General features: G+C 48.4%; 1 protein-coding gene across 2 annotated transcripts in view; it reads left to right on the top strand.

The window, feature by feature from the left end:
• Positions 1 to 19,382, top strand: part of LOC147026341 (angiomotin-like protein 1) — a 103,130-nt gene extending 83,748 nt beyond the window's left edge. For both annotated transcript variants that reach the window (XM_085881661.1, XM_085881660.1), the window contains exons 12-15: positions 12,831 to 12,959; positions 13,216 to 13,472; positions 16,161 to 16,475; positions 16,555 to 19,382. In XM_085881661.1, coding sequence (XP_085737787.1) covers positions 12,831 to 12,959; positions 13,216 to 13,472; positions 16,161 to 16,475; positions 16,555 to 16,676 — 823 coding nt within the window. In that variant the 3' untranslated portion in view covers positions 16,677 to 19,382. The remainder of the gene's footprint in view (positions 1 to 12,830; positions 12,960 to 13,215; positions 13,473 to 16,160; positions 16,476 to 16,554) is intronic.
• The last annotated feature ends 4,984 nt before the right edge of the window (positions 19,383 to 24,366 follow it).

Genomic DNA, 24,366 nt, shown 5'->3' on the forward strand with positions numbered 1-24,366 from the left:
GCCGGCTGCTCACACTCAGTCCTCGGCCTCCCCTTTTGAACTGAACGCAGTGAACCACAACGGTGCATGGGCTGCACAAACGCAGTCTCCTGGTGCGGCTGCCCGCAAGGCAGTCCCTGCAGAACACTGAACGGGCACTGACGCAAGCAACAAAACGGTGCACGGACTGCACCAACGCAGTCTCCGTGCCAGCTCAAGTGGCACACGCAATGAGCACAACGGATGGATGGATAGATGGATGAATGGATGAATGGATGGACGCAAACACGGTGCACGGGCCGCCACTGCAGGCCCGTGTTGTAGCTGCCAACAGGGCAGTTCTCACAGCTTGCAAACTGTTGCTTTCTGATCCTGGCGCACATGGCAATGAACAGGGGGGGGGGGGGCAAAGCAAAATTGAACGGGCCTGGTGAACAGGGGCAGTGGGCATGGCATGGCAAAGGCAGCAGGCAAACAAAGCCGGCAGAACAGGGATGCTGCAGTCAAACACAGCCGGCAGACGATCTAGCCAGCACAGGCCTTGCAGTAAACAGCTGCAGACGATCCGGCCAGTACAGGCCTCGCAGCAAAACAACAGCTGCCGATGAAGTGGGCCGGCATTTGCCTTGCAGTGGAGGAAGTGCGGTGGTGCTGGCCACTCGTAAGGCGGGCCCAGACCTACCCTACGGTCTCCCTCCCAACCTATCGCCTTTGTCTGTCACTGTCCATACCCACTCCCTTAATTTGTGAAACCCAATTTAGCCCCAACTTATTTTTTGTTGTTTTTATTTTTACTTCCCCACTATAAATCGTCCCCTAACCCCCTTTACTGTCCTTGTTCGGCAAACCTATCCTGTCACCGAGCCTACTCCCAACCCCTACGTTCCCTTCCCGGAGGGGAATGAGGGAGGGCTAGCGTCATGTGTCGAGGCCCAACGAAGTCTCAGAATGGCCTCCCCAGAGTTCAGCAATCTTAACCCAAAGTGGGTCCAGCAGCCCACAACGAGAGCGAAGGGATGGATGGTGCGGAGGGGTACACTTCCTAATCTACCCTATCCATTTACCTTTAAACTACCCCGGGGCTTTCAACAAGCGCCTCTCGCTTAAGCTATTGGTTCTAAAAACCCAGATTCCCGTCGCCTGTGTTAGTGTCCTCACAATTTCAGGCCTCGCCCCCCCAATTTTCTTTCCGTGCCCTCACACGGTCTCATGGCTGGGATGCGTGGCTCCCCTTGGCAGGCACGACCCTCTGCCGATTCTCCTACGATGGCACCCCCGGGCACTACACTGTCTCCGAGCCTACCAGCTCCCGAAACACCGGGGAGTGCCCCCCATGGCAACTCCCCTGAAACGCACACGTGGCAGGCTGGCTTCCCGGGCCCCTTTCCGAGGGTCACCCGTGCCCACAACACTGCCCACGCAGCTAATGGCGCCCCGGGCCCCCGCACCAAATGGACGCACTCGTGCCCACTATGCTATCCCGGCCCCCCACGGGCCCTTGGCCTACCGCGGCCGACAAGCCTGGTGCCCAGGGTACCCACTCAGCAATACTCACCTTTCGCAGCCACGCTCCCAGCCCGTCAACAGGGCTCTTGCACCCATCTAAACGGGTTTCGAGCCTACTTTCACACCAACAGCAAAACGACCTCCATTTTTGTTAATTTGACTAACCCACTCACTCAGTCTACACTGACCCTGGGGTCCCTTGGGCGGGAGTCACTCCTCCCCCCAATCACTCATCGCACCATGCATTCCCCATTTGTTCCACTCACACAGACCCGCTGGCCTCACTCACTCACCAAGCACATGCTTCCACTTCACTCACCAACTCTTCAACACACACACCACTGAACTCCGCCATCCTTCTAACTACATCCCCTTACTAACTCGTGCTCCCACGTCGTCCCTTAAACTATAGCACGCTCCATTTAACACTACGTAGCTAAACTACGTCCCCTCTACACATCCACAGTCTGTCACTGTCTCCAATTAATCCCATTAATCAATTTCCCAACCTAAATCTGGCTAAAATCCCTCTACCTCATCCATTCCACGGGCCCCATGAGGACTTACCCCTGCCCCATGGAGCCGGTCTAACTAAGCTAACCCTTCCCCCTAACTAGTGCCATCCTGTGCCCAGGCCAAGGGGATCATCCACCCCTTGCCCAGGAAATCCTGTTCACCCGAAAGCGAGGCTTGCTTTTTTTTTTTCACATAGCACCAGCGCGGAAACTCACAACCTGTGCACCAGCGCGGAAATTCACAGCCGCGCACCTGTGGCGTGACGTCATGGCAGCTGTTCGCATCCCTCGTCCCTCTTGGACGGTACCATCCGGCAGGGATTCACCCTCCTGCCGGATTCCAATCATGCACGCAGCCATGACGTCACCCGATGCATAAAAAAAACACAAGCCTCACATCTCGAGGGGTTCACCACGCGAACACATGTGTTCTGCCCGTTGGAGCTGAACACACCCTCTCGCGTGGAGAACCCGTCCGGTCCAAATCCGTAATCCTGCCTAAACTTTGTCCGTCGCGTGATCGGCAACATTCACCGCGCTCGTTTCCGGACCGGGCTTCACTCCCACAAGCGAGCACGTGGTGGCCTCGTGCGTTGCACAGCACGGACCTCGCGCTCGCTGCTGAGTGAACCCGGCGCGGTTTCCAATCCAACTACAGCCGCCACTCGGCTTTTGTCCGACCGTCGCCGTTGTCGTCTCCATTCAACACACGCACTCCCGCGTGCCACGACACTCATACACCACTCCATCACATTCACACCGGGAGACGCGGCTGCGTGCTCCCGCATGCCAACCGACATCTCCCTCACACACAGCGACCTTGCACACGCTGTCTCTCTCACACTCGGCCGCTCACTCACTCGTGCCATTTCCCTCACACAAACCATACCACTCACACACGCGGGGGCACTCGCCCGCGGTGTCTCATCCACACACGGCGTTCTGGGGAGCACGCCCTTCGGCACACTTGCCACCACACCACTCACACACGGGGTCGCTTCCACACACGGGGGCGCACTCACACCTTGCACCACACACACAGGGACAACCACACTGGGGATTCGTGTCCCCACAAGGGGTTCCGGGGCCTCTATACCCCCCAAGCTCGGCATGCACCCGTTCGCAGCACTCCTCCCCTCGAACTCGCTCGACACGACCGAACCCACCTGGTCGTGACTCGCCTCAAGGGGGCATACTCCCTCCCCTCGTTCCCGAAGGAGGCCATCCCGCTGCTCGCACTGGGTCCCGACACGCTCTGCGAGCTCCCCCTCATCGCCCTCCACGAACTCTGTGTGTGTGTGTGCGTCTCTATTCCCGTCCAATTCACTCTCTATCTTCCGTGTCTCTGGCAATACATTCATTTCCTTCTTTGTCTTTGTTGCTTCCCTCGTCTGCATTTTTATTTGTGTCTGCTTTATCCGGGTTTGTCCTAATTGTTCCTTCATCCGACGAGTGGCGTCGATTAAGTCCTGCACTACCGACATTGCTCCTTGTGGTGCTGTCACACATCCCACCTTATTGCGTTGTTCTACCCTCTTCTCCATTTTTATTTGTGTCTCCTTTATTAGGGTTGGTCCTAATTGTTCTTTCATCCGACGAGTGGTGTCGATTAAGTCCTACACCACCGACATTGCTCCTTGTGGTGCTGTCACACATCCCACCTTATTGCGTTGTTCTGCTTCCTGGCTCCTTCTGAGTCGTTCCTCCTCTCGGAACTTCCTGAGTTCTTCATTCTCCCTCTGGAGTTTTTCATTCTCCGTGGACTCCAATCTTGCTCCCCGTTTTAGTTGTTCAATTTCCAACTCACATTGTTCCTGTTTCCTGCCCCATAGTTTCTCCTGCTCTTCATTTTCCAATCTCATCGTTTCTTTCAATAGGCTCATTTCCTTCCTGTGTTTCATTCGCTGTTCTCTCATTACCCTTCCTTGTTTCCTCTCCTGTCTTTCCTTCTCCAGTTTCGTTGTTTGCTTCATTTGGTTAATCTCCCTTTTGTGTTTCATTTGCTGTTCTCTCACTACTCTTCCTTGTTTCCTCTCCTGTCCTTCCTTCTCCAGTTTCATTGTTTTCTTCATTTGGTTCATCTCCATTTTGTGTTTCATTCGCTGTTCTTTGTCTATCTCCTCGCACTCCAGCCTCGCCTTTAATTTCAATTGGTCAACCTCGGCTTCATGTTCCTTTTGTTTTCTTTCCCATTGTTCCTCTCGTTCTTCCCTCTCCAATCTCCTTGTGTCCTTCAATCTCCTGATTTCTCCTTCCTGCTTCATTCCTTGCTCCTTCAACTTCTCCTCATATTCCAACCTATTTTTTTCCTTTTGTCGTTCAGTTTCAAATTCATACTCTTTTAGTTTTTTATTCCACTGTTTCTCTTGTTCCTTGTTCTGCAATCTCATCGTTTCCTTTAATTGACGGATTTCTTTCTCCTGTCTGATTCCTTGTTCTTTGTATTTCCTATTCCACTGTCTTCCTTGTTCCTCATTCTGCAATCTTGTTATTTCTTTCAGTTGGCTGACTTCCTTCTCCTGTCTTATTCGTTCTTCCATCATTACTCTTTCTTGCATCTCATTCTTTAATCTGGCCTTCGCTTCCAGCTGTTCGATCTGTACAGTGTGGTTCCTTAACGTTTCATTCTCTGCTGTCGTTCTTTCTTCTCTCACCATCCTCAACTCGTTTTGTAATTCCATCTATTTGTTTTGGTGTTTCTGTAACTCAGAAGCTTTCTTTTCCAATTCCTTTCTCATCTCCGCACACTCCGACTTTGCTTTGGCTTCTAATTGTTCAATCTGCTCAGTGTGGTTCCTTAACGTTTCATTCTCTGCTCTCTTCCTTTCCTCTTTTAACATCCTCAGTTCGTCTTTTAATCCTCTTTCTTTGTTTTCGTGTTTCTGTATCTCAGAAGTTTTTGTTTCTAATTCCTGCCTCAATTTGCATGCTTCTTCACTCATTTCATCTCTTCTTTCCACCGCTTACCTCCTCAATTTGTCCCTTTTTTACTGTATTCATTTAGTTTTTTCTGCCATTCCTTTCCCATTCTTATCTCCCCTTCCAGGATTTCTCTTTTAAACTGGCTTGCCCTTACCTCTCGCTTCAGTAGTTCCAATTCCCCATCTTGTTTGCGTTTTTCCTTTTTGAGCTTCGTTTTCCTTTCTCCTTCCTCCCTCAATTCTCCCTGCAGTTCTTCGAACTGTTCTGACTTTTCCAGCAATTCCTCCGTCCTTTCCTCCAGCTGTCTCTCTCCTCTTTTTTATCTTCCGTTCTCGGCTTTCTCTTTCCTGATTGCCTGTTCTTATCTCTTCCTTTAATTGTTCCAACTCTCCAACGTGTTCACATTTTTTCTCTTCCAACTGTATTTCCCTCACTCTCCCCTCCAGTTCTTTGAACCGCCTTGCTTCCTCCAATAATTTTTCCATTAATTGTTTTACTTCCAAGTCGTGCTCCTTTTGTTTCTTTTCGAGCTCGGTTTTCCATTCTTCCTCCCATTGTTTCCTATCCTGGGAGATACCAATCTGCTGTTCCTCTATTCTTTTGTTCAGTTTGCTCTTCGCATATTCCAACTGACGGGTATAAAACACTACCAAATTCTTTTTCCCACATAGTTCGTCGACTCTATTGGCCAAGTCATGTTTTTGCCACCGAATTCGTTCCAGTAAATCGTCCAATCGCTGTGTCCCTCCGTACACGTAATTTTTCTGAAGCTCGTCTGCGTGCCGTTGCGACTCGTCCACTCCACTTTGCACCTCCTCGATATATTCTTCATAACGCTTCACCTTTTCCAAGACATCCCCCAATTGTGCCTGAAGCCTGCCAATGCTTTCATAGTCATCCTGCCATGCCTGCCATGGCACATGCCATGACCACGTGGCTTGAACCGGTGACTGGGAGCTCACGCCTCGTGCTGTGCCGTTAGTTGTGCTATTAATATCAGCCCGCTCCGTGCTGTGCTGAGGTGCGATCGCGCTGCCATTGTGCGACTCCGTTTGCCGGCAAAGTTCGTGCTCAAGCCGCTCCCACTGACCACAGTTAGTGGTGGGGTTATAATTATAAAAAGAACCGACCTGGGCCATGGATCCTACATTACTACACATACCTAATACCCCCGGCTCCCGCTCGCCTTGAGACTCCATCTTATTTCTCGTAAGGGGTTAATTTTAATTGCTCGTAATTTGGAGGGAATCGGGGGTCGCTCCTCTCACCCCTGAACCGATTCCCGTGAATTTAGCTGGAGACAGGAGAGCCCGTTTTCCCGCTCTCCGACACCAGTGCCGCGAGGAGGGGGATGGGTTTGTATCCCACTCCTGACACCAGTGTTGCGAATTCGCGCCCGCCGGCGTGCGAACGGCCACGTAACTCGAATCGCGGCACGTCGCCCACCGGATGGACAATTCTGTCGTGACCCTCTCGGACTAACGCTGGGAGATAGTCACAGGTGGGCCTTTCGGCCTCACCACGATCGTGCCAATCAGCCCCCCGCGTGGGATAGGGTTGTTCGCCAAACTCGACCTACCTAAGTATCCACGCGGAGGGTAGACCGGGCGATCGCACCTCGCCGCAGGTCGACTCCGGACAAGGGCCACTTAAGCGACCCGTTCCGTACTATCGGGATAACCGAGCGGTGTTATCGTCGGCCTCGACGGTTCCGATTAATTATCGGGCGTATTAAGCCCACTACCAACCCTTTACGTGAAGCAAGATGGAGATTCAATTAAAGAAAACACGAAGCGAAACGGGAAAACAGTTCAACATGATGCACATTTATTCCGCGGCACACGGAGAGCACACATATACAATTAAACAGAATGCACCTACAGCAATTGCAACAAAAAAACACAACAATGCAGATCTACAACCGACTACGCGTGCACATGGCAACACTTACACAGTTTTACTTTACAGACGGCGCCAACAACACATTTACTCCAAAGTAAAAGAAAAGGGCCACCCTCAAAGACAAGGGGCAGACGGGGCCTGTGGGCCAATATTTGCGCGGGAGCTGAAAGGGCAGTCAGGTCCGAGAGACCGGGTGGATCCTACCCGTGTCTTTGTGATGAGCTGCAAATGTGGCGGCGCGGCGGTGCCCCGACTTCGTGCTCCTTCGCGGGTTTCGTTGGCACTGCTTGGAGTGGGGTGGGAACGGGGCCCCCTTTTCGCACTATCTCAGCGCGGGGGGAAAAAGGGGGGGAATTGTTGATGCTCTGGGGAAAGAGGATAGCTGGCTTGCTTGGGTCCCGCGACGAGCGATTCCACCGCGTGCTCGTCGCCGACCGCCGTCTTCCTTGCCTCGGACCCGAGCTACTCGGTCTCTTCCCCCATTCTCCTCAGCCGACTGCAGCAAACCACCTGTACGCCCTCGCCTCCCGACTCCACTCCGCGCTCCAACCCGACTCTGCCCCAAAACTCTCTTCGCCCTTCCAAGGCCGACTCCCCGCTCCTCCAAGGCCGACTCTGCGCTCAAACCGACTCGACCGCGCTCCAAGCTCCAGGCTTCCTCTCTCTGCAGCTCCCCGACAGACTCCGAACCCCGACAGACTGCCCAAATTCGCCCTGCGCTCGGCGCTTTATAGGCCGGCAGGAGAACCCATATGCAAATTTCTGGATCAGAACGAGCTCGGGGGTGGAGCCACGCTCGCCCATTGGACGGAGGAAAAGGGGCGTGAGTCTCCCCTGATCCGAGAATTTGCATATCTCGATTCTACACCGACACGCCTGGAGGCGGGGCCAAACCGCCCCGCACTTGCTGATTGGATGGATCAGAAGTGGGCGTGTAGCATTCCTGATCCAAATTCTCCTCGGAAAGGCCGCATTTTGCACTCGCGGCTCGGCGCGCGTCTTGCACGAGTCCAGGACAGCCTGACGCTCGGTGCTCACAAGTGGTGCGGGAATGGCCGCAGAAGGAGAGGTGAAGGTAGTGGATGGTTTAAGGTGGTGGTTTATGGCCATGGTGCCGTTTGGAATGGCGGTGATGCGATGTTTGCGGGAGCGAGTTGTGAAGGTAAAGATCGTGGCTGTTGGCGTTGTTGTTGTTGTTGTGAAGCGGCGTTGTGGTTGGTGGTTGTTGTGTGATGGCGGTTGAGATGTGGTTGGTTCAAAATAAAGATAGAACAGAAAAACGGCTATCTCAAAGGGTCGCAGCCCGAATGAATCACATTTATTCCCTCTAAACAACGGGTTTGGGGGCAAACTACACATGTACTTACAGAGATATCTCACCTACGGGACCTGAATGGTGGTTTGCAAATTTCCTCAACCGCAACAATATGTATATATATATATATATATATATATATATATATATATATATATATATATATATATATATATATATATATATATATATATATATATATATATATATATATATACATGCCTGGTGTTGGCGCAGTGGTTAGGGCAGTGGCTTGGGATCCAAAAGGTCCTGAGTTCAATCCCCATTGGGCCACTGAATTAATACACCAGGGGGTTGACTCAGCCTGTCATCCTTCCGAGGTCGGCGAAGTGAGTACCTGTGTATTGGGCTGGTGTATACCCCGGTTAGAATAGGTGTACCATATCCCTGTGTCATAAGAGGCGACCAGGGTTGCGTCAGGAAGGGCATCTGGCGTAAAACCTGTGCCAAATCATTACGCGGATCATGATGCATGATCCGCTGTGGCGACCCCGAACGGGAGCAGCCGAAAGAAGAAGATTATATATATATATATATATATATATATATATATATATATATATATATATATATATATATATACATATACATATACATATATATATATATATACATATATATATATATATATATATATATATATATATATATATATATTGCTACGAATTTCGCCCGCTTGGGCGTGCGATCGGCCACGTAACTCGAATCGCGACGCGTCGCCACCGGAACGTCGCCACCGGAACGGCCAATTCAGTCGTGACCCTCCGGGAACTACCGCCAGGAGCCAGTCATGGGTGGGGGTTTAACCTCACCACGATCGTGCCAATTGCCCACCCGCACAGAACAGGGTTGCTCGCCAAATTCGACCTACCCAAGTACCTGCGCGAGTGGTCGACCGGGCGATCGTACCTCGCTGCAGGTCGACTTCGGACACGAACCGCTTAAGGGGCTCGTTCCATGCTGCAGGGATAACCGAGTGGAGTTCTCGTCGACCTCGACGGTTCAGATTACTTCTCGGGTGTTTCACCCCACTACCAATCCCTTACGTGATGCAAGATGGAACTTTCAACGGAGGAAAGGACGCAATGAAACGGGAAAACAGTTCAATAAGCAAGCACTTTTATTTCACACACATAACACACGCACGTAAGACAGTAATGCAATGTACCGCAAAAGCAAAATGCAACGAAAGCAAAAGCACTACTACCGACTATAATTATTTACAACACTTAAACAATTTTACTTGTCGGGACTCGGCGCCACATCATTCATTCAAAATAAAGAGGAAAGACCTCCCCATAGGCAGGGAGGTAGACGGGGTCCGTGGACCAAATGTGCGCGGAACCTGGAGGAGCGGCCAGGTCCACGAGACCGAAAAGGTCTTACCCGCGTCCTCGTGACGCGATGGCAGGCAAGCCGCAATATCAGCGCAGCTGCGCCCCGACTCCGTGCCCCTGGCATGGTCGGTGAGCCCTCTCCGGCGTGCTCCGCGCCAGCACGGTTTGGTCGGCACCACGGTTAGGGTGGGGAATGAACGGGGCCACCGGCACTACCTCAGCACGGATGGGGGGGGGGAATTGTTGATGCGAGGGGAATGGCTGGCTGGCTTTGTCGCTTGTGAAAGCGAAGGTGGCTCGAGTCCAGCGATGAGACTACACCAACCACGAGACGAGCCCAGCGATGAGACTACACCAACCACGAGACGAGCCCAGCGACGAGACTACACCAACCACGGGAAAAGCGACCCCCACATGACAACAACGAGTTCCACACAGACTCGCGTCTTTCATAGACTGGGGGAGGAGCCTGTATGCAGATTTTAGGATCAAAACGCAATTGGAGGCGGGGCCACGCCACCCTCTGCTCAGCCATTGGTGTGGCAAAAAGGGGCGTGAGTCTCTTTTGATCCGAATTCCTTCCTGGGAGGAATTCACATCCATCGCGCTTGGAGGCGGGGCCACACCACCTGATGCTCGCCCATTAGATGGAGGAAAAGGGGCGTGAACCTCCCCTGATCCGAATTTCTCTCCCGTAAGGAATCCATTGCACTCGCGGCTTGCTGCGTTCGGCAGCAATCACCGAACGGCTTCGGACAGTACGACGTTCGGTGTTGACTGGTGGTGGGGTCGATGGTTGTGGAAGGAGAAAGGCGAAGGTGGTGGGGGGTTTGCTGTGGTGGTTTGGTGGTTGGCGGGCATCGTTTGGGAATGGCGGTGAAGCGATGTTTGCGGGATGGAGTTGTGGAGGTAAAGAGGCGAAGGTGGTGGTGTTTGAGTTGTTGGCGGCTTAATGGTCCAAAATAACGATAGAGAAAGAAAAATGGCTAACTCAAAGCGTCGCAGCCCAGATGAATCACACATTTTTTTCCGTTCTATCTTTATTTTTTCCGTTTTTCTGTTCTATCTTTATTTTGAACCAACCACGTCTCAACCGCCATCACACCAACCACGCTCCAACCATCACACAACAACGCCAACAGCCACGATCTTTACCTTCACAACTCGCTCCCGCAAGCATCGCATCACCACCATTCCAAACGGCGCCATGGCCATAAACCACCACCATAAACCCTCCACCACCTTCACCTCTCTCCTTCTGCGGCCATTCCCGCACCACCTGTGAGCACCGAGCATCAGGCTGTCCTGGGCTCGTACGGGACGCGCGCCGAGCTGCGAGTGCAAAATGCGGCCTTTCCGAGGAGAATTCAGATCAGGAATGCTACACGCCCACTTCTGATCCGTCCAATCAGCAAGCGCGGGCCGGTTTGGCCCCGCCTCCAGGCGCGTCTGTGTGGAATCGAGATATGCAAATTCTAGGATCAGGGGAGATTCACGCCCCTTTTTCTCTGTCCAATGGGCGAGCGTGGCTCCGCCCCCGAGCTCGTTCTGATCCAGAAATTTGCATATGGGTTCTCCTGCCGGCCTATAAAGCGCCGAGCGCGAGGCGAATCTGGGCAGAGTCGGTTTTGGAAGAGCGGAGAGTCGGCCTTGGAAGAGCGGAGAGTGTTTTGGGCAGAGTCGGCCTTGGAAGAGCGGAGAGTGGCAGAAGAGCGGAGAGAGTTTTGGAGAGAGTCGGTTTGAGCAGAGTCGGCCTTGGAAGAGCGGAGAGTGGCAGAAGAGCGGAGAGAGTTTTGGAGAGAGTCGGTTTGAGCAGAGTCGGCCTTGGAAGAGCGGAGAGTGTTTTGGGCAGAGTCATTTTGGAGCGTGGAGTGGAGTTGGGAGGAGAGGGCGTCCCGGTGGTTTTCGGCAGTCGGCTGAGGAGAATTGGGGGAAGAGACCGAGGAGTTCGGGTCCGAGGCAAGGAAGACGGTGGTCGGCGACGAGGTCGCGGTGGAATCGCTCGTCGCGGGACCCAAGCAAGCCAGCTATCCTCTTTCCCCAGAGCATTAACAATTCCCCCCCCCCTTTTTCCCCCCGCGCTGAGATAGTGCGAAAAGGGGGCCCCGTTCCCACCCCACTCCAAGCAGTGCCAACGAAACCCGCGAAGGATCACGAAGTCGGGGCACCGCCGCGCTGCCACATTTGCGGCTCATCACAAAGACACGGGTAGGACCCACCCGGTCTCGCGGACCTGACCACTCTTTCAGGTCCCGCGCAAATATTGGCCCACAGGCCCCGTCTGCCCCCTTGTCTTTGAGGGTGGCCTTTTCTTTTGTTTCTGTGTAAACGTGTGTGTGTGGCGCCAGTCTGGTGAAGTAAAACTGTTAAGTGTTGCCGTGTGTCGGTCTTAGTCGGTAGTATCTCTGCGTCATTGTTTCTTTTGTTACATTTGCTTTTTGTGCATAATTGTTTTAATTGTATATGTGTGCTCTCCGTGTGCCGCGGAATAAATGTGCATCATGTTGAACTGTTTTCCCGTTTCGCTTCATCTTTTCTTCAATTGAATCTCCATCTTGCTTCACGTAAAGAGTTGGTAGTGGGCTTAATACGCCCGATAATTAATCGGAACCGCCGAGGCCGACGATAACACCACTCGGTTGTCCCGATAGTACGGAACGGGTCGCTTAAGCGGCCCGTGTCCGGGGTCGACCTGCGGCGAGGTGCGATCGCCCGGTCTCCCCTCCGCGTGGATGCTTAGGTAGGTCGAGTTTGGCGAACAACCCTATCCCACGCGGGTGGCCGATTGGCACGATCGTGGTGAGGCCGAAAGGCCCACCCGTGACTAGCTCCCGGCATTACTCTGAGAGGGTCACGACAGAATTGTCCGTCCGGTGGGCGACGTGCCGCGATTCGAGTCACGTGGCCGTTTGCACGCCGGCGGGCGCGAATTCGCAACAATATATTTATATATATATATATATATATATATATATATATATATATATATATATATATATATATATATATATATATATATATATATATATATATATATATATATATATAACAGCATATTAATTGTTAAAACAATGTAGATAGTCATTAAGGAGAATTAAAAACTATAAAGAGTGTAGTAAAATTATTATTATTAAAATAAATATAAAGTCCACGACAATAATGCATACATCCTGACATAAAACAGTACAAAGACACTCAAATAAATCAAAATGTATATAAATCAGCCTGTCAGGTGGACGAAAATGACGTTCTTTGTTGTGGACATTCTCAAATCGGGAGTTGCCCATTTGCAATGTTGTTTCAAGATAGTCACTCATTCCAATTCCCCTTTAGGGATACCACTCTCATCACTCACTCTCCACATGGGAGTTTCTCTGGAAGCTCACTGGAGGTGTGTATGCCAGAGGAAGAGGAGGAGGGTCTCTTGCTCTCCAATCGCCGGTGCCATGATATGGAGAGCAGGCAAGTACCGATTTGTTAAAAAGGAGATAGCAGTCAGGTATGTGGTTCTGAAAGATTTGCCTAACCACCGTAAGAGTGGTGTTGTGTGCATGCACCGAACACACCCTCTATTTTGGCTGGTTTGTTGAGTTTGCAAATGAATCACTCCTACCCTTTTGTGGAGTGTTGCTTTTAAAAGTCGGTTTTGTCACCATGAAAGCAGGGTGTCGTCTCAACCTTTTGAACCCCAATTTTCATCTCTGGGTGTGGCATACAGGATAAAGACATTGCACGCACAGATAATTGAAAAGGATGCCATGATAAAGGTGCTGCAGCAACGCTCACGCAAGGAACATAAGGCTGAGTCATCACCTGCATCCTCTGGCCTGCGGCCTGCAAAGTCAGTGCCAGCCATCTCTCCGGTGTCACTTATGCCACCAGGAACAGCACCTCTACATCGGAAGGCTGTTATTGCTGCTCTACCACAAAGCCCACTGCCTGAGGAGCAGCTCAACCTGCGCACTGGAAGCTTAAGTTTGTGTTGGGAGAATATTGAGGGGGGAGGTTCTGTTGAGAGTTTCTTTTATTTCCTGTTATGTGAAGTTTTCCCCCTGCCCTCCCCCCCCGCCCTCCTCCCCCCCCCCGCATATATAATGTTCAATTTAGAATTTTAAGTTTATTTTATTTTGCTTACTCATTTTAATGATTTCGCTCTTTAAGCCTTTTCTTTTCTTATTTTTACTTTTTATTACAGGATCTAAGGCTTGTAGTGATGCTGCCACACATACATACATCTCATACACAAGAATATAAAGACAAATACGTGAGATACAACACAAGACTGTTCGATGAGACAAACACAGCCACTTCCCGGGGCACTCTACCTTGGCTACCAGCAATGCCACAATGATGCCGACTTTCACACCGCACTCAGCGGGGCATTTCCTAACGAGCAATTTCCTCCTCCCCATGGACGCCAACCTATGGGGATTGTCCATGCTCTTATCCTTTTAAATGCTGAATGTCAAGCAAGGAAGCAGCACGTACCTTTTTATTTTTATCTTTTTTTTTTTTAAAGTTCTTTGGTATGACTCGGCTGGGGTTCAAACCACTGATCTCTCAGTCTCGGAGCAGACACTCCGACCATTATAACACCGAGGCTGGTATAATTTTTCATTGAAATTCACAAATACGTAACAATGAAGATGCAATGTCAAAATGTCCATTTATTTTGGCAATGTAATCTCAAAAATCAAACACAAAGATGACTGTAATCCTTTGGTATCCACTCAACGTGGTTGGGAATGGGAATCCACTCAACCTGTTATTTGATCTCAAATTTGTGAAACCTGCCATCAGACGTTGCAATCTGCTCACACTGAAAATATGTCGTTTTGTAAAGCTGTTGCTTTTTCTGTAGAAGGATGGATATAGAGTACAACTGCCAGCACAAGAGTGTAAACTTGGAATCATTTTGGTTTTCTTAACACCCAATAATTTGTCCTTGTGAATGAAGTTGATCCTTTTTTTTCTTTTTTTTGTATACAAAGTGTCAGCCTATGGAAGAGCAATACTAGTACACTGAACAGATCAGGACAAAAGGAACAGCAGAGCCGAAGGCCAAGAGAGAGGCAGACTTGGACAACAATCGGCGTGGGGAGGAAAGGGGGGCAGTAGAGGATGCATAGGGTGGACAGGATGGATACAGAAGGAAACTCTCAGGAGGGGAGACTGGAAATTTTGAAGGAGGAGGGATTGGGGTGGGTTAACGAGGGTAGAAAGGTTCATGGTTTTGGATTGGGGACGATCTGAGATGGTGATGACCAGCTGTTTTGAAGACCTGGAGGGAAGAATGAGATGGAAGAGGATGTGGAAGTTGGTTCCACTGGTGGGGAAAAAGAGGAACAAATGAGTGGAGGTGAGCAGTGATCCTGGGTTTTAGGTAGTTTCACTAGAAGGGGGTTGATGGTGGACTGTGTGTGCCCTGCAGAAACCTAGGGGAAGACAAAGCATGGAAAGAGCAAAAGGTGCAAGACCAGAAAGGAGGCAGTGGAAGACAGAGAGACCACCGACCTGTCTGCGATGGCGAAGTGATTGGACTATTGACTCTGCTTCATTGCGGGAGATTTCAATAATTTTGAAGGCCTTGGTTTCCATGGCATCAAGCTGGGCACGATGTGAGGCAGGGAGCCAGCCCAGAGGGGAGAGCAGCACTCCATCAAGCTGTGGATGAAAGACTTGTAGGTGGATCGAGATTCAAGTGTGCCAAGGAAGGACTTTGTATGACGGAGGATGCCCAGTTGTTGGCTGGCTTTTGAGGCCAACTTTAAAATGTGGTTTGCCTAAGAAAGATCATGGCTGATGGTGAGACCCAGGACTTTGAATGACTGAACTTCCTCAAGAAAAGTGTTAAGAAAGTAGAGGGTTTGCCAGACGGTCCTTTTGGAGAGAGATGGTGAGTGTAAGAGATTTGTCAGGATTGAAAGACGTCTTCCAAATGTTGGACCAGCTTGTGATGTTTTTTCAAGGTCTGAAGAGAGGGAAGAGGCTGCTGCCTACCTGTCTGAAGGATGAAGAATGTCATGGCATATGTGGGGTCATCAGCAAATCGATAAAGGGGATTTTCCAGAGTCAGAGAGATCATTTATGAAAATAAAGAATAGGATTGGGCCCAGAACACTGCCTTGGGGCACTCCAGCCTTGATGAAGAGGAGATGAAAGGATTCCGTTGAGAGACACACATTGGCTATGAGAGTAGAAGTCAGGAAGCCATGTGTGGAGTTGGCCTTGGATTCCATAAGCAGAGAGTTTGGAAAACAAGGCAGGATGCCAGACTGTACAGCAGAAAACAAAAAAAATTTAAAGAAATAATTGTTGTCGGGATTCAAACCTTGAGTACCTGAAGCATGTAAATTCTGTCAATCTTTGTCATTGTTTGGAACCTCTCACTAAAATGGCCCATTAATATTTCCAGTAGCAACAATGAAACTTACTCACCATTAGTATTTTCCACTCTTTTTGTCTTTGTGTTTTGCATTGATTTGCTTTTCATCTTATCATTTGTAATGTACACCAGGCGTGCATACATGCTCTGTGCGACAAGGAAATTTTTAAGACTTAATATGTGAGAGGTCACAAGGATTTGTTCATGATTCCAGATCTCATAATATGTGTAATGTTTGAAACGACATTCTTCTTTACCCATCACAACCTTTTCCTCAGGTGGGTTAACCACAACTAACTCAACTGAAGACACTAAGGCATCTCTGCCACCAACTGGCCCTTTGGCAAGACTTGCCTCCCCACCACTGCTCCATCGCACAGCCTCTCCTTCCCAAATGTACCGCATTGTTTCTTCACTGCAACCATCTCTGCACTCCAAATCTAGCAGTAAAGACAGCAGCACGCAGACAGAGGCATCTCGAAGCACAGCCACTGCAGATGCCGACCGCCGCAAGTGCAATACCCTGCCACGTGGAAGCAAGTGCATGTCGGGCTTCTCACCTCTGTACACCTCTGAGAGCCACGAGCGGCTCGGTGAGTTTTCAGCACCACATGTGACAGCAATCTTGTGAAGCTTTCTGTAAAACTAATCTCAACTCCCTTTGTCCATCAGATCTTAAATCGGTGAATGAGAAGATAGTTCACGAGTGCCGTTCCCTTTTGAGTCTGAGTCTGACTGGTGCCGCACTTGCAGAAGATACCTCCGATGGTGAAACTGTTGAAATTCTTATTTGACATGTGATCATACTGAAGAAAAGAATTTTTAAAAGGACAGAATAACCACAGATGTGTGCAACCACCATACTCGCTCAGAAAGCTTTTTGGGTTAAGTTTTGAAGGGGGATGGTGGGGAGCAGTGATGTTGAAAGGAGCGATGATTAGTGTTTGGGTTTGATAAGGGGATGAGACTTTGGATTTCATGAGCATTGTTTTATTACAGAATTATTATGCAATAATCCCAAGTAAAGAGAAAACTATTAATCTGTGAAAAGTCAGTAATCAATTTTAGCTTGTATTTAAAAATTTTTTTATAAATGTAGCCATCACAACAATGTCTTTTCTCCCTCCTTCCCTTTCTCCTCCCTTCCTTGTCTTTTAAACCTTTGTTTGTCGTTCATAACATTTGGAAGAGTGAAGGTTTTGACGAGGATTTTAAATGATAAAATAGTCGTTTCATGGAAGAGTAAATGACAACTGTAAATGTTGTAGTCACCCTATTTAATTTTTTTAAATACTTTACAATTTTTTTTTTTAACAACTGCTATTTTAACGACATATTTAATGACATGATGTATAACCTCACCTGTTTCAAATTTTTTAAAGATGATGATCCTCCCAAGAAGCTAATGAAAGTGGGTGATTACACATATGTGTACACCATTTTCTGCCCATTAATAGTGAAAAGACTAATCGTTCACGTTTTCACAAATCGTTTGTTTTCTGCAGAGCAGGTGATAAGACACAATTACGAAATGAAATCATATTTATTCATTTGATCGGAACTCTTTTCTGCAATGACAGGTATAATCAACTATCATTCGTTTATATTATGTTTATTATGTATTTTATGTAAATACATTTATTTTAATTACCTTTGCCACCGAAGTTGGATGGAGGTTGTGTTTTCACCTCTGTCTGTCTGTCTGTCTGTCTGTCTGTTTGTGAACAAAATACAGGAAACCCTCCAATATCGCGGGGGTAAGGTTCTTGGAAAATGCCACGATAGTTGAAACTGCGATCATGAAAACCAAGGGCCAATGGGAAGAGGGGGGTTCGGTTCTTGGGCTTCGTGAAGCTCGAGGAAGATCGACGGTAGCCATAAATAAACACATACCTATTGAAATAAACACGTAAATATGTATATAAAGCATGTTAACATTGAAATAAAGTGTTATTTAAACACAAACACACGACTTTTTACCTTTTGAAATTGACTTCAAAATAGCGAGGTGGGTGATTGTAAACGTATTACGTTCTCACACTGTACTCTGCCGTATATACAAACCACAAGATTTATCTCGGGATGATGCTGTAAGACGGGGGAGGGTGGAGTGGAGCGTGGGAATGGTGAGCTGAGAAAGATGAGTGGGGAAGGTGATTCAGTGAACAGAAAAGCAGCATTAGCTTTACGACGACGGCACCTGCAGCATTTCCACAACCTACAACAGAGAAGGGTAATAGGATCATTAAATCACCTTTCCTTGAACCACAATCTTCCCTGTTTGGGGACCAAGGTACGAGATGACATTGTCTTCCAGAAGATTTGTGTCTCGTAGATGTTAAAATCCTGTTCTGTTATAAATCCCTTCGCCTCGATTTGTTTCATAAGCTGTGCATGAGAATGCGTGTTTAAGAACTGGGGTTCGAATCCGGGTGTCGGAAATCAAGTGTTTGGCAATACGGTTTGAATACGGAGTTGGAAAATGAAGGTTTGAGATGAGGTTTGAAGGACAATGAAGGTTTGGGAATAAAGTTTGAAGGAAAATGAAGGTTTACGAATGAAGAAGAGTTCAATGGGGGAAGATTCTACCGACAATCATCGACCCCGTAATGGCGGCCCATATGTATGCCACATTTTTTACTCGAGCCAACCTATCTAACGACTCGATCTTTTTGCCCAAATCATAACATTTCTCTGCCTTTTGGTACAACTAACTTTGTCAATCGCTTTACATTTGGACTCATTTAAAACGGTGCGTGTAAAACTCCACAAGGCTCTTAATGGGAGGTAATCGTTCATGCACGGGACACAAATGATGACTTATCTCAACTCAAAAACCATGATTGGTCGAAATGAATTCCCATAATAACGGAATTGGAACACAATTGGTTGTCCGCGATTGGTAGAAACACGTGATAGGAGAAGCCGCAATATTAGAGGGTTTACTGTTTCTCAAAAAGTTGTGTACGGATTCAGGCGAAATTTGGTGGAGAGCTTGCGTATGTGATAAGGAAAAATTGATTCGGTTTTGTGAAGATCCAAATACCGATCCGAGAAATTTTTTTCAATGATTTTTCACCATCGAGAGATCGGGCCAAAAATGACAAAGCAGGATATCTCAAAATGTTGTGGATTAATTCTGACAAGATTTGGTGGATGAGTTGGTTCAGTGACAAAACCAAGCCAATTAAATTTTACATTAGGTCTGAATCCAGATCCGGCCTATCAGTGGGATACAAAACGTAAACTAATCAGCCTGGCGGAGGTATGCACTCTACCGAATGCCGTTCTTGTTGTCCCCGATTATCAAAGCTTGCTGTCAGTTACTGAGCACTAATTGAATTTGTTGTATGCCTTCTTTTTATTTTATTTTTTCTTCAAAAACATTTTGTTCTCTCCAACCTTTTTTGTCGTTCCAAAGCACTGTCAAGACTATCTTAAATGGTAAGAGTGGCCTCTCATTTTCTTGAAACGTCAATAAAAAAAAAAATTCAGATTCAGATCTGAGCTCACCTCTTTTCTTGTCTTTGCAAGAATAGATTAATCCTGATGGGAATTATGTTGTACGTTAGCACGAGATTCCACAAAGCACAAAGTTTATTTATTTATATATATATATATATATATATATATATATATATATATATATATATATATATATATATATATATATATATATATATACATACAGATCCACAAAGATTCCACAAAGCACAGATCGGTTTATATATATATATATATATATATATATATATATATATATATATTGTTCCGAATTCTCGCCCGCCTGGCGTGCGATCGGCCACGTGACTCAAATCGCGACGTGAACGGACAATTCAGTCGTGACTCTCTTGGAACTACCGCCAAGGAGCTAGCCACGGGTGGGGGTTTAACCTCACCACAACCCAGTTCGCATTCTACCCGCGTGAAATAGGGTGAATCGCCGAATGTCGATATGCCTAAGTACCCGCGCGGGTAGCATACCGAGGAGTTGTACCACGCCGCAGGTCGATTCTGGACACGAACCGCTGAAGCTGCTCGTTCCGTGCTGCAGGGATAACCGAGCGGAGTTATCGCCGACCTTGACGGTTCAGATTATTTATTGGGTGTCTACACCCACTACCAATCCCTTACGTGATGCAAGATGGAACTTTCAAACAAAGGAAAGGACGCAACGAAACGGGAAACAGTTCGACAAGCAAGTAGTTTATTACACACGCAGACGAGGAAAGTATTTACAGCCATACAGTGAAAGCAAGCACGTATATACCGTCAAACAGTAAAAGCAAGCAAAAGAGTTACCACCGAATAAAGCAATGTACAAGCGCTTATTCAGATTTACTGAAAAGACCGGCACCACACACATTTACACAAAAAGCCACCCTCGTAAGCAAAGGGGGCAGACAGGTCCGTGGACCAAATGGACGTGGGACCTTGGTGAGCGGCCAGGTCCACGAGACTGAAGGGGTCTTACCCACGCCCTCGTGGCGCGATGGCGGGCTAGCCGCAATGTCAGCGTAACGTGCCTGACTCCGTGCCCCTAGCGTGGTCGGTGAGCTCCTTGAGGCGTGCATTGCGCAGGCACTTGTTGGTCGGTCGACACCAAGGTTGGGGTGGGGAAAGGACGGGGTTACCGGCGCTATCTCAGCGTGGATGGGGGGAATTGTTGATGCTCGGGGTGGAGAGAGAGAAATGGCGAACGCTCCATCCCGCAAGTGGGGCCTTGGGACCGCACCGACTCCGGCGAACTCTCGCTCCTGAGCTCTCTTCCGCGTCCCTGCTTCACTCCGCGACTCATCCCTCGACCTAGCAACGACAACCTCAATGACGACCTTCGTCTTCACTCGACCAGCCCCCGCAACGACAACCTCAACGACGACCTCCGTCTTCACTCGACCAGCCCAGCCAGCACAACACAGCACACGCGAGTCGCCTTGTGCTCGCGTCTTTATAGACCGGGGGAGGAGCGTGTATGTAGATTCGCGGATCAAAACGCGCTTGGAGGCGGGGCCACGCCACCTGACGTTCAGCCATTGGTCGGGCAAAAAGGGGGCGTGAGCCTCCCGTGACCCGATTTCCTCTCCCGTAAAGGCATCCATTTGTACTCGTGGCTCGACGCCTTCGGCAAGAATCACCGAACGGGCCCTGGGCAGCACGACGTTCGGTGTTGACAGGTGGTGTAGTTGGTGGTTGTGGAAGGAGAAAGGCGAAGGTGGTGGGGGTTTGCTGTGGTGGTTTGGTTGTTGGCGGGCGTCGTTTGGGAATGGCGGTGAAGCGATGTTTGCGGGATGGAGTTGTGGAGGTAAAGAGGCGAAGGTGGCGGTGTTTGAGTTGTTGGGGGATTATTGGTCCAAAATAACGATAGAGAAAGAAAAATGGCTAACTCAAAAAACCGCTTCTGGGCTGGGTTGCCTAGTGACCGAGTCATCGAACAGGTTCTTATGCGGACAATCAAAACCACAGGGGGTTTGACAAGAGGCCGGGGTATGGAAGAGAAGCAGCGGACACGCTGGCTTCTTGCAATGCCCGCCTGTGCTGACATCAATGAATTGATGCAGGAACTTACAGGTGCAACATACAGTACTAGTGATCAGCATAAGGACCTTTTTGTTGCACGGAAGGAACGCAATCATAAAGACACTTACGAGATCTTCCAGTACCTCAATGACGACAACCCATTCGTGTCAGAAGAAGGAGGATCACACAGCGTAGCCACTGGGGTGACTGCAAGTGCCTAGTGTAACCCACATGAAGCAAGTAAAGTCGGAGAAGCTATCTTTGACAAAATGGAGGGACAAAACACATTTGACTTTGTCTTCAGAAGGAAGGAACAAATGGAAAGAATGGGAATGAAACAGCTGGTTGTGGATGGTGAAAAACTGAAAGTTGACCCTCAGCTTCTCTTTCAGAGGCTGCTAATTCTAGCTAACAACAGTGACTAGAGCTTGGATGATCGATTGAAATATGAACTTTCTGCGCAACCGACAGCATTGTTTGAAAAACACGGTCTTCTCCGCCAGGCAAACAAGCCACAACTGGCTGATGTGCTACCGTCCACTTCATCAAATGAAGGCCAGCAGACACGTGACAGCAAACCAGTGTACAATATCCTCGATGGAGGTTCTCTTTTACAGAGATTTCCCTGGAAAAGGGGCGAAACGTTTGACTCCATAGCTTCTACGTACGTCAAGTATGTGAACACGTTTGCAAATCCACCTGTCGTTTTCGATGGATATGAAACGGACAGCTACACAAAATATATGACTCATCTCAGGCGATCAAAGGGTGCAGTTGGTCCAAAGGTGTTCTTCACTCGCAGCATGGCGCTAAAGTCGAAAAAGGAACACTTTTTGGCAAACGTCGAAAATAAGCAGAAATTCATCAATTTCCTGTCTGAAAAACTCCAAACCCAGGGGATCAAAACATTGCACTCCAAAGGTGACGCTGATCTTTTGATTGCATTGACTGGGGTGAAGTGTGCAAAAATTGGTGCTACACATGTTATCGGAGAAGACATCGACCTTCTGGTGTTACTTTGTCACCATGCTGACGAGGACATGAATGAGTTGACATTTCGATCGGACAAAGCAGTGAAACCAGATAAAAACACTAAAATTAGAGAGTGGCAGATCAATGCTTTGCAGACTTCTCTGGGTGAAAAGCTTTGCTACCTGTTACTCATCATCCATGCCGTTGGAGGTTGTGACACATCTTCGAGATTGTATGGGATTGGCAAGGGACTACCTCTCAAAAAGGTGATGTCAAACTCTTCGTTTGCAAAGCAGCTGGAGCAAGTGTTGGATTGTTCCACTCGTGAGGAGATGAAAACCTCGGGGGAGAAGGTCCTAGTAGAATTATACGGAGGCAAGAACACAGAGTCCTTAGATTCACTGAGGATAAGGAAGTTCAAGGACAAAGTAGTGAGGTTGTGCTTCCAGCGTAGAGATTCAAAATTTTCCACCCTCACTGGATGCCGGACAGTACCACATATATCGAGCCTTTTACCAAGCTAAATGTTGGATGTCAAAGGATGAGGAATCCACAGGTGGTGTAGTTTACACTACAGTAGATTGGGGATGGCAGGATTGAGGGCAGTAGATTGGGAATGGCAGAATCTGCAGGGCAAACTATTACCTAAAACAATGGACTGTCAGCCTGCCCCTCACAATATTCTAAAGTTGGTAAGGTGCCAGTGTGAAGGGGACTGCTCCACAAACAGATGCAGCTGCAGAAAGCAAGGACTGAAATGTACAAATGCCTGTAGTGAATGTCGTGGTGATGACTGTTCCAATAGCACAGCTATTGACGTGACTGAGGACGACATGGACTTGTAACTCACAGTGGGGGGGGGGGGGGGCTGAGCTAAGTAGTGCAGCTGGTTTATTGGACGACATGTAAGTAGGTAGTATTTGGTCCCAAAGTTTTCTTGGGCTAAAGAAACAGCAATCAAAACCAAATTCTACAGGGAATTACAATAACAAGGTACAAAATGTCTATTTTCAGTAAAATCAGGGACGACGTCATGGCATGACGTAATACTACGTCATAGTGACGGCATATCATAACGGAAGTAGCCTTATTCGATAGATTGATATCACATTCCTATGTGTTGGTAATACATTTATTGGCCCTAAAACCACCCAGAAAAAAGTTTGCTGCATGCTGAATTCTGACATGGCGGCCATCTTTAATTTATGCAAATTTGGGCCCTTGGGGGGGGGGGGAGGGTAACTTTGAGATAACTTTTGATATGATGTAGAGGGGGCTATAGGGAACTATTTAAAACAAAAAAAACCTTCTGAAGCAATTTGTTCTAGGTTCAGCCATATTCAGCATAGTTTTACTGGACTAAAGAGGGGCAGGAGAGGGAAGGACAAAACAGTGGGGAACAGACATTAGGAGATCTGTGGACGGGAGAGGGATGGGACGGGGAACATGGGGAATAGAAGATGGACATTACAGGGACTTTCAGGAAGGAAAGCAGGGAATTTGAAGGAGGTGGAATTGGGGTGGATTAATGGGGGTAGAAAAGATCGAGGTATTTGGATGGGGGACAATAAGAGGTGGTGGTGAACAGCTGTTTTGAAGGCCTGGATGGAAGAATGGTATTGAGGAGAGTGTGGGAGTTTATTCCAAAGGTGGGAAAACAGAGGAATGAAAGAGTGAAGGTGAGCAGTGATTCGTGATTTTGGTAGTTTTACCAGAAGGGGGTCGTTGGCGGACATTGAGCGCCCTGCGGAAATGTGGTGGGGACAAATCGCAGACACAGCATGGGGGCAAGGCCGGAGAGGAGACGGTAGAAGAAAGAAAGACCACCGACCTACCTGTGGTGAGAGAGTGAGAGCCCCAAAGACCCAGCATCATCGCGGGAGACACCAATGGTGATAAAACAACATCATCATCATCATCCCTCCACGACAAAAAACTGTACTGTGAAAGGTCTGCTTTTCGTGTGTTTCAGAGAGATGTGCAATGTTTTTGTGA

The sequence above is a fragment of the Eptatretus burgeri genome, chromosome 5 (genome assembly GCF_056783735.1).
Source record: "Eptatretus burgeri isolate ZD-2024b chromosome 5, Ebu_testis_v1, whole genome shotgun sequence".
NCBI lineage: Eukaryota > Metazoa > Chordata > Myxini > Myxiniformes > Myxinidae > Eptatretus > Eptatretus burgeri.